We start from the raw sequence: 11,244 nt of genomic DNA on the forward strand, positions 1-11,244 counted from the left end.
ACCTAGCTACTAGAGCATTTGTGAGTTGCACATCTGAATTCTTAAAATTAAACGAAAATATCTTGGAAAACCCACAATTATCTAGTACCTGACGTGCACGTGGTTTTATTCCATACAACGACATCATAATAATCCTTAAGGCTTCCCCAACTTGTCCTCATTTTCATCTTCGGTGCATCTTTACCGGATATATGGCCATCTCCACCTTTTACTGACCTCCATATCATTATCTAAATGCACCAAACAAACAAATAGAAACGTATGAAAATCAATTATTGAAAATCAACAAACAAATGTAAACCTCTTGGAGGAAAAACTTAACTATATACTCAAAGGCATATTTTACTAACAAATTCCAACGTTTCTATCAATTGTGTATTATACAAATTATAAAACGTGCAACATCATTAGGATAATTTAAAATCAAATGTCACTACAAATCAACCATGTTCATCAATAACTAAACAATCAATCATCAATCATATTCATCAATAACTAACAAAAATTTATCATGTTAAATTCATTTTAAACAAACACAAAGCAGTAACTAATAGTTGCGGAATTCAATTTGTGTTAATAACCTATCAATTTTACCAAATTAATCCTAATTGAAAACAAAAATGGAAACTAGGGTTTAAGGTTAAAATGGTTTACCTTTAGGGATTGAGTGGTTAAAACCCCTTCAAATCATAGGTAAATTCGAATTCACCCTTCCTTCAACAAACCCAAACAAAAAATAATGGTGTTTGATTTTTTACTGAGTGGAAGAAGATGAACTGAAGGGGAAAAAAAGAAAAAGGATGAAGAACAAAACTCTGTCGAGTTTCTGTAACTTGTAGGTGAAATTGTAGGACGGTTAATGGTTAGCCGGTTCAACGGAGGTTGACTGGTCAAGATAAGAAGAACGGTAATGAATAACCGTTTACACCGAAACGGGTGATCACTGACCGTTATAAAAAAAACGGTTGATGGCTGACTGTTTTCTTTGCTTGGACCCGCTAATGGTTAGTCGTTCCTGGATTTATGTGGGAAAAACCGCAAGAGCCAGGCCCTTCCCAGGCTGAGGTGTAAAGGTGTTTGCGAAGTGGCTGGGAATGCCCACTAGACCCGGTCTAAGAAAACAAAACCTGGTCCTTAGTAAAACTCATAAGACAAGTAAAATCTAAAAACTTAAAGGCCTAGACAAGTAAAGCTCCCATGTCGAACAGTGAGGAAATATTCGTTTTATATTTGTCAAAATAACTCTTTTTGTGGCTTTTGTGAAACGGGAGTTTTGGTGAGGACACTTGACAACATATGATTGGTTTAAAAATTACAAACTCAAAAGGAAAACTTAACTTACCATGTTGGAATTTTATGGAAATTCAAATTCAATTCGGATGTCGGGTACCTACTATATTAGGACTCCTTTTTCCAAAATTAATACATAAAGGAAAAAAGAACCACCTATTCCACACTTTATGTAAAAATAAAAGAGCATAAATAAAATCCGCATATATTTCCTATTTTTTATCCACCTATTTAATGCATAGAGACGGTGACCAAATCAAAAATACATCGCCCCGCGCATACCAAATCAAAAATATGGTTATGGTTGGGCACGCACGAAATCTAGAAGTAATGATACAGTTACCTATTTATAAAAGCTAGCAAAACACTGAACCAAATAAAATTTATGTAGAAATGGCAACCCAACCTACATCAGCCTAAAGGACAAGTACCTAGGGTCTCCGCTATTTACAAATAAATCCAAAGTTAAAGCTTTCAACCCTGTGATTGATAGCATCAAACATAGGATACAGGACTGGAACAACAAAACAGTAAACCCAGCTGGCAAAAGGGTACTCATAAAACATGTCACTTCTTCTTTGGCTAATTATCAAATGAGCACCTTTAAATTTAAAAAAACCACCACAAATGAAATAAATAAAATCCAAATGGATTTCTTTTGGGAAAAGGATAAAGAAAAGTCCAAAGGAATTTATCCGAAAGTTTGGGCAGGGATATGTAAACCTTTGGAAGAGGGAGGCCTAGGTATTGTCAATCTCGAAAAATTCAACAGTGTCATTATCTCAAAAATGGGCCGGCCCATGATGGAGCAACCCAATAGTATTGGAGCTCAGGTCATGAAAGCTAAATACTTTGAGAAGGAAGACATTATGCATATGTTTACACTTCCAAAACCAACTGACTCTTGGGTCTGGAAAGGGATCCTCTTATGTATAGCTAATATCCAAAAATATGGAGAATGGGAAGTTGGCTCTGGAACCAAAATTCACATTTGGAAGGATAATTGGGTAAAAGGCTTGAATGCACCTCCAACTAGGCCAAACAACTGCCCAGAAGGAGTAGAAAAGGTGGCTGACGGCTGACCTATTAACTGAAAATAATCAGTGGAGTAGATATCTTATCTACAATCTTTTCCCACATAATATAGCTGAAAAAGTAATACACACAACAATAAGAGCCAGACAGGAAGATAAGGTAAAATGGTCTCTAACGAAGGATGGTACATTTTCTGTCAAGTCTCAATACAATAAATTGACACATAGAGGTCAGTCCAGTTCTGAAAACAAAAACTGGATGACTATATGGAACCTTGGGGTTTCCCCTTCCATCAAAATCTTCTTATGGAAAGCTGCACACTCCATTCTCCCAACCGGGGAAAGAATGGAAAGGCATTTGAACTACATAAATGCAATCTGCAAAATCTGTAACGTTCAAAATGAGTCTCTAACACATTTGTTTATCAAATGTCCCCTGATTCAAAATGTTTGGAAGGAACTCCACTTTGATCCTTATGATGTTTTCAATCAACACCTGGATTTTCATGAATGGCTCACCCACTTTCTACTCCACAATAAACAGGGAGAAAACATTATAGTTGGGCTGAGTTATGTGCTACTGTGGCATGTCTGGAAAGCCAGATGTGACCTAACTTTTCAAAACAGTGCTCCTAACCCAAAATACATTGCAATGGAGATTATGAAATACATGAACAATCAGAGGGCGGCCAGAGACAAAAACAGAAAAAATTTGTTGTCTGTGGACTTCTCCAGGGAAGAAGTAGAACAACAAATTATTGAATATAGAAATGCTTGGAATGCCCCTAAGCTGTTTACTATGAAAATCAATGTAGCAATCTTTACTAAGATCAAGTCTTGTGGTGGAATCCAACCTATTCCAAGTGTGGAAAAATCATGCAATGTCAAGTCTAGTAGCTTCCAAGTTGGGGTCTTCCACAGAAAATCATGAATTGATGGAAGGGTCCGTGGAATCCATGGAAACGCTAATCAGAATAGCGCAGTATAAGACAAGAAACGCTATTAAGAATAGCACACAAAAAAACGCTATTCTTAATAGCACTCAGTGCTATTAAGTATAGCGTTTTTTTTTATCCGTAGATTTAAAATGAGTTGTTGAAATCTAACGGTTGAGAAAAAAACGTTATTCTTAATAGCACTGAGTGCTATTCTTAATAGCGTTTTCTTTTGTGCTATTAAGAATAGTGTTTTCACTATTCCACCACTACACTTGCACTTCCATCCACAATTCCAAATGTTGAGGTGGCATGGAAGATGGAACTCTTCCACCATAAGACTTGCTCTAACCATGCAACTAACATCACTGGTTTGGGAATGCTCCTTTTTGATCACACTGGTAGCTGCAGGGGAGCAAGGGGATCAAACCTTGGCCAAAGCTCCACCGAAGTCATAAAAAGGAAAGCTGCAACTGAAGCCTACAACTGGGCAGTGAAACTTGGAAGCAGAATGGATTTTGAATCTAACTCTTGCCAACTAATAAAGCTGATCAGAAGTAGGTATGCAGAGAAGATAGGAGCCAGATTTACTTTAGCGTATGATGGGAAGGAACTTTTTGAGATCGGCAATTGGAGCACGATCAATGACAGAGATAGTTACATAGCAGTCAATTTAGCTAAGCTCAGCTCTAACTGCAATTTTCACAGACAATGGGATCAATCCTCTATTCAGTACCTAATTCCGATTATCTCCGGCAATATTAATCTTAGTCGTATTAGATATTTGAACAACAGTATGCTAAATTTAAATTATGGAAATGTATTAATGAACCATGAGAGGACTGGCAGTCCGCTCAGCAGCACCAGTACTCAGATATTGTAGGTCTTGAGGTTTTTATCCTCCTTTCTTATAAAAACAAAACAAAAACAAAAAAAAACCTACATCAGCCTCCACTGTTCATATTCGAAGAAAAAAATAAAAACCCATAATCATTCATTATACATATAAGTAAAAGTTTATTTGTCGTGACTAATATTGGTTAAATTCAAAGAAAAATTTACAACAAAAGAGCTTCATGACTACTGATGTAATGAAACTCACCAGAACCAAGTACACTTGCATATGCCAATGTGGCATATGCCAAAGTAAGAATGCAGAACTTGGTGATATCGCAGGGATACTGAGGGTTGCTCTTAAAGTAGTGGCAGTGAAGTAGCATTGAGGTGTTAATGGCTAAGACGAGGCCATACGACTAAGACAGTAATAGAAGTTGGAGTCAAATTGTCATAGTAGTTCGATATTACATGATTCATCAATTAAAGAATATTTCACTTTCACCCCACCATCCAATAAGAAGGTGAGGAATCTGCACCCCGATTTTCAGAGGGTGCACAAATTTCAATTCTATATGATACAGCGGGGTAGTGCACTTTCCAACAATTTATTGCTCACCAGTTCAGTTTTTTTCATATGGTATGCAGTGGAGGTGCTTAGAAAGAGTAAAAAGAGGTTAAGATGATGATGATGATATATTCTGAACTGCATATTACCTTAAAGCAGGAATTACTTACTATCTAGAGGATGTTCTATTTGAGCTTCAGCTGCAATATTGAGAGTGCAATACGCATGTTACTTGAGTTCGTCTCCTCTACAGTATGTATCCTCCACACTGCTACGGTAGGCAACCTGGTACAGCGGAAACAGCACTAAATCTGAGAAGGGCTAGTAAAGACACTTTATGTGGCATCCGCGGTATAAAGTTCCTCGTCATTTAAGCGTACACAGGGTAACAATTTGACTACATGCCTTAAAATGAAAACGAGGGGGTATATAAGGTTGGGAAAGTAAAACCTAGTTTAAGTTCGCTTGTAGATCAACATTGGAGTAAAATATGTGTGGAAACTTGTAGAACAACAACATCATATGAATTAGAGAAAAAAAATGCAAGTAAGAAGAAGAAAGCTGAATTATGATTAATTAATTCCTTGAAGATTTCAGACTTCTGGTAAAAAAATCTGCTTGTTTGCTTTTTTTTTTTTTTTCCTGTCTGTTTGCTAATGTCACTGTAGTACAGTGGTAAAGTCACATTGGGTGATGTCACTGTAATACAGCGATAAAATCATTGGCTGATGATACCAATGACTTGAATTCGAAACTCGTCAATACTAACAAACTCTTTACCGATTAAAAAAAAATGAAATGTGAATTCCTAAATGTCAAAAGCTGGACATCCATAGTCAATCCAAATAGACACCAATTTGAGTTCAAAACAAACCAGGCGCAGAACTAAAACGAGCTTCGCAAATCAATGAAAATTACCCAGCAAGAATAAGAGTTGATAGATAATCATGTTTACCTCAGTGTACACAACATTTTATCTATGGAGCAGGTGGATCTAAAATATCTTGAGGCATTGACGATTCTGACAGTCTATGCGGGTTAGAACGTTGACTCAGGAATCCGATAAATCCCTAAAAAGAAGAATGTATCTATGAATGCTTACTTACCCAAAATCGTTAACAAGTAATAACTTGGGAAATGATAATGATATTACCTGGTTTGACTGGTTATTGCTACCAGCTCCGTCCTGTAACATTGTTTGATCTACCAGTCTGTTTGATTCCTATAATAATTAATTTGGATCATTCAAAAAACCATTTAAATGTGACAGCCAACCTTTTGTTTTGTTTATCAGCAAGAGATGAGCAACTAATGTGTAGTTTAGGATCATGTTAGATATACAGACCTCAGTATATACGTGCGGGTATATACATGGCATTTGTGGCAAAGTTGAAGGTCCAGCTGCGTGGAAAGAAAGACGATGAGGATCAGAAGTATCTGGGCACCCCATGACATTTGGTGGAAGCATCTCACTAGGGCATGAAGGTGGACCACTCCATCCTCCTGACATTATTCTACATTGAGTGCTATCATTTTCAGATCGTGTAACGGTAGCCTGCTCCACTTGCTCGATCGATCCCTAGAGGATCAAAAAGCATCATCTATCAATTTATTTAAAGTTAAGACACTACCATAAGCATAAGCATATATACGCATATCAAGTAGTTTTAAGGTCCAACCTGGGAGTAATGAGGTAAATTCCACGGTCTGGCAGGGTAAAAAGGGACACTCGAGGGTACAGAAACCATCAGTGGCCCGGACGTAGTCGTAGTTGCTCCAACTGACACGTGCCCAACTTGTCCATCGGTACCTGAAAAAGGATAATCTGCTAAGCAACTACAACAACATATACATACAAGGGGAAAGACTCAATGCACTTCATTTATGTACCTGTTGGCTGTAGTTGTGTATTATCTCTCTTTTTCCCCTTACCTAATGGGCTTTTGATTTTACCACTCGCTTTATCCTTCGCTTTCTTGCGCGACACTGTGTCTGCACAAGAATGATCGACAACACGCTCTCTACTCACTTTTTCATGATTTGCATTTCTCATATCTTCAAAGAATCTTCCCTGATCTGAGTCAAACTTTAGAAAATTATCTAGCTCTTCTAGCACCTGCACTAGTAATACTTTGGTAAAACCAGAAGAATTTTCAGTGCTTGATCCCTTAACAGCAATTGTGAGTGACATGTATGCCAAGTCAGCATATCGCAAAGTCAAGGATGAGCGACAATTAACAGGTAATGACTTTCTAAAGTCGTCAACTACAGCACCAGCTCTTGCATCCCTGGTCCACCTATTCAAATAGTACTGCAGAGGAAGATCAGGCAACCGCCTAGTATGCAGTATTTTTAAAGCATGAGCACATAAAATCCCCATAATTTCGAATTTCTTGCAGCAACACTTCACTGAATTGTCAGAGGAGTTAAAGGTAACAGTCCGAGGCTTGATATTCTCAAAAGATGAAACTCTATATGTGCATACTGTCCCATCTTCACCAAGTGACTCTACAAACAAATCTAAAGTACGAACATACTCTTCTTGGAATAACGTAAATATTTTGGTTGTGTATCTCTCTGCTGCTTGTACTACTGCCGGCCATGCAATCCTTAAATCTGGTTTTGTTTGCCTAGAAACTGAATCTTGGTTCTTTTCCTTTTCTCGGCGACTAGCAACAGCCTTCTCATATTGAGCTACAAACTCCCGTAACGTCAAAGTCCTTTTGAAATACTTCTTAACAAAGTTCATACCTTCACTTCTTTGGGTATTTGTGATACCTGCACAAAAGTATTCTTGTCCATAAACTTGGGCCCACTTCTCACGGAGCAGATATAAATCCTGTACCCATTTATTCTCTGCCAAGTTGTACTTTTTCACTAATGCATCCCAACAAAATTGAAATTCCTCTTCAGTCTCATTGCCACATATACAACTTTTAAAATCTTGTGCGAAGGATTTGTGTTGTTCAAACACATCAGAGAGGTGCCTCAAAGCATTTTCATAGATATGCCACGGACATAGCCGGTGATGAGAATTTGGAAGTACTCGTCCAACAGCATCAGATATTTGTGGGGCTTGGTCTGTAAAAATTGACTCGGGTGGTTTTCCATTCATTGCTTCCAAAAATGTTTGGAACAACCATACAAAAGATTCTGCAGTCTCCTCCCACAACAGTGCACAACCAAAGGGAATTGCTTGCCCATGATTATTCACACCAACAAATAAGGCACATGGCTTATCATAATCACTAGTCCTGAATGTGGTCTCAACCCATACCACATCACTGAAAAAGCTATAATCGATCCGTGATTTAGCATCAGACCAAAAACAACCGCAAATTTGGTTATTACTGTCCATTTGTATTGAATAGAAGAAATATGGGTTCTCCTTTTGCATGCAATTGAAATAATCTAACATGATTTGCACATCTCCCATCAAAATGTTTTTAGATCTTTTATCTAAGTGATTAGATGAATCCACTTGTGTGAAACTGAGATTGTGGGTTTTCCCATCTTCTGCACTCATATACGAGTAAAATCCAGTGGCTCCAGTTCCTACAAGCTGCAAATTGTTGAACATTCCAGTCTGGGCTTCTCGCATCTTTCTATGTGATCTCAAAATGTGAACTTCAGATGGAGGAACAAGTTCGTGGTTATGTTCAAGAACAAATTCTGCCACTGAATAACTTCCATCGTCTTGTATTCTGATCACAAGTCTTGCTTTACAATCAGTTCGTGTTTGTAACCGTGGTTTCATGGGAGCACCCCTTGAATGTTCACGATAGACACCTTCTTTAGAGCAACAAAAAATTCTTCTCGAGACTGTCTTATCCGAACGATGTGTGGATGAACTTTTCCTTATACTAAATCCCACGGATCTAGCATAACGATTGTAAAAGTCGTATGCTTCATCATCTGACTGGAAAATCATGCCAAGTTTTGGTACCTCAATATCCTTTGAAACTCCAATATCAGTTTCCATAAGAATATTGCCTCCAGTTTGGAAGGTCTCATTAAGTTCAATTGGAGATTTTGTACTTTTCTTATCCATCCTGTAAAGGTAAGAAACACAAAACCAAGAGAAAACACAGTCAATGATGCTGAAGACAGGATTGACATACTTTTGCACTCAAACAACGTAGCATAGAAAGAACTTCATTTACACAACAAAGATGCAAAATAAAATCCATCTTACTTCTGTTCCACCTTCTTATGAGCATTGTTCCGAAACTTCTTGTCATAATATCTGTCTTTCCGTTTTTCACGAAATCTAACTAAAGAAGCAATTCTGCGAGAATCATCCAAGCAGCGTGGGCATTGCCCGCCTGCACAAAACATACAGATAAAAACCACAAAAATAATCAAACAACAAAAAAGATTTTCTTCAAACAGCGTAGCTTCATAATGTACCCTATCGATGATTATATGGAAATGTGTGTCAATGCTTAGGCATACCATCAGGTATATCACTCCCTCCAAGTATTGAAAGCACAGCTTGCACCTGTTTATCCAAATCTAAACAAAAATCATGACTTCTCTTTTTCCACAATTTCACCAATCCTAGATCATTTTACACAAATGTAGACTAAAAATCAAAAATATATGATTTAGAACACTAAAATCAGTACAAATTGAACTGAAAACAAAAACCCACAAATTTTGCTTATCAGAAATGATGAAAAACAGACCTTTTCCGGATTAACTTTATGAAAGACATAAACTTTGCCTTCAAAAGAAAGAGTAAGTTCACTGGCTTTTGACTTCAAAGCTGTTGCAGCGTTATTACGACTTCCTCCTTGTCTAGCTCCTGTGTTACTATTACTGGTATTAGTTTCCTCCGGAATTTTGTTACCTGTGACATCAGCATCATACCCACTGTCTTCTTTTTCTTCTTCCTCATCATTGATTTGTAGAGTTGATGTCAGATTCTGATCTATAACCAGTGCTTTTGCCATCGTTAAGAATTTTTTCAGCAGAAATGAATCGCTGACAGTAAACTGTTTCGTAATTAGTGGTAAACGGAAGTTCGGAAACCCTAGAATATGGTGTTCTTAATGTGGATTGGAAGTTCAAACCCTAAAAGATGGTGTCAATCCTGAATCATCTTCTTCTCTTCTGAGAACAAATTAGGATGCTTAAAATAACTCCCTTTGTTTTTTTTTCTTTTCGATATAACAAGTAGAAATGACTTCTAAAATAAGTGGGATAGGAAAAAGTTACTTTCAGTTCAGAAAGTATTTTGGCTTTTCATTGGGACAAGTTATTTTAGTACTTCTCCTAGAGTACTAAACACCATCTAGACATCTGCAAAAACAATGCGGCAACTGGGAAGAGCTCAGCCGGCTAGATGGTACTCTTCTGCTTTACTGAGACTTTGGGATTTTTATAGATTTTCATAGATATTTATAGCGCGTTTGGATACACATCCAGAAATAGTTTTTTGATTTCTAGTAAGAAGTCAGTTTGGGTGCGGAATTTCATAACGATTTCTAGAAGTATATAAGTCAACTTTTTGTGAAGCAAAATATTTGAACTTCTGACTTGTATTTGGAGAAGCAGAAGTCAGAAGTAGAATTGTATCCAAACGCGCTATTAATTTGAGTGGTTTCTAGAGATTTTTTGAAAATATAAAGATTTTTAGTGATTCTATGAGAATATATTAGAGAGTTTTTACGACTTGTAGACACAAAAAATTGATATTCGTAAACAGTTTCTGTGATTCGTAGAGACAAAAAAAATGTATAATATCTAATCAAAAATTCAAAAATCTAACGATTACTTTTTTATACAGGTTATAATCTTAATAAAGGTACATAAATATTGTACCTGATAAAATATGTGTTCATTGTCAAAATAAATATCATTGTTGTCATATGCCTATGTTTTCATTCTCTTTATTCCACTCATCCCACATTTTATTTGCTATGTTATCTCGCCCAGTGCAGTCAAAATCGTTCTCCAAGGCCGATTTTTAGCGATTAAGTCTCCCGATTTTTTCGATTTGAACCAATTTTTGAGTAAAACAAGTTGACGATTTTCCGAGTTTGCCTTGCATGCACCAAAATCAGTAAACAAAAGATTTCGTAAACACTCAGATTAGATGGATGTTATCGAATGTAAAAACCTCTAAAAACATGATTAATATGTTTAATATAACAATTTTACTCACTTAATTACATGATAACGTTAAACTTTTAATTTTACTTATGTACAAGTCATGACTCATGAGTAGCAATATATGAGTCTGTAGTAAATAGGTTCCCAGTAACACCCTGTGTTTTTAGCATGGCGCATGCTCACAGATGCGCCATGGCATGAGATGAAGCTTCATCCAAATCTTTCATTGCGTGGTGAGAGGTATATTGGCCTAATCGCGCAAAAAGCGGCACATTATCTTTGGCATTTTGGCCAAGGCCAATATCATGTTATATTGGCCAAAGGCCAATCTCGCATCAAATGATGCATTGTGCCATTTGGGTAGATCGGCTTAAACGTTGTTGCGGACCTTGCGGTACCTTAACGCATTATGCAGGTTATTGGCCTATAGCTAATATTGCATAACAATTGTGCAGTATGCCAGAGC

At 37.0% G+C, this 11,244-nt stretch overlaps 1 protein-coding gene across 2 annotated transcripts; it reads right to left on the reverse strand.

The window, feature by feature from the left end:
- Nucleotides 1–4,222: 4,222 nt before the first annotated feature.
- Nucleotides 4,223–9,834, reverse strand: LOC113357579 (protein FAR1-RELATED SEQUENCE 5-like). Of its 2 annotated transcripts, none has more exons than XM_026601021.1 (9): nucleotides 9,350–9,834; nucleotides 9,117–9,162; nucleotides 8,857–8,986; nucleotides 6,552–8,713; nucleotides 6,341–6,471; nucleotides 6,007–6,240; nucleotides 5,815–5,883; nucleotides 5,617–5,731; nucleotides 4,223–4,946 (listed from the first exon to the last, which is right to left on the reverse strand). In XM_026601021.1, exons 1-8 carry the CDS (start codon nucleotides 9,614–9,616, stop codon nucleotides 5,639–5,641), a joined length of 3,132 nt encoding a protein of 1,043 aa, XP_026456806.1. In that variant the 5' UTR covers nucleotides 9,617–9,834; the 3' UTR covers nucleotides 4,223–4,946; nucleotides 5,617–5,638. The 2 variants fall into 2 exon arrangements, with proteins under 2 accessions (XP_026456806.1, XP_026456807.1); XM_026601022.1 differs by having other exon boundaries at nucleotides 9,117–9,176; nucleotides 9,350–9,380.
- Nucleotides 9,835–11,244: the final 1,410 nt, after the last annotated feature.

Source organism: Papaver somniferum, chromosome 3, assembly GCF_003573695.1.
Source record: "Papaver somniferum cultivar HN1 chromosome 3, ASM357369v1, whole genome shotgun sequence".
Lineage (NCBI taxonomy): Eukaryota > Viridiplantae > Streptophyta > Magnoliopsida > Ranunculales > Papaveraceae > Papaver > Papaver somniferum.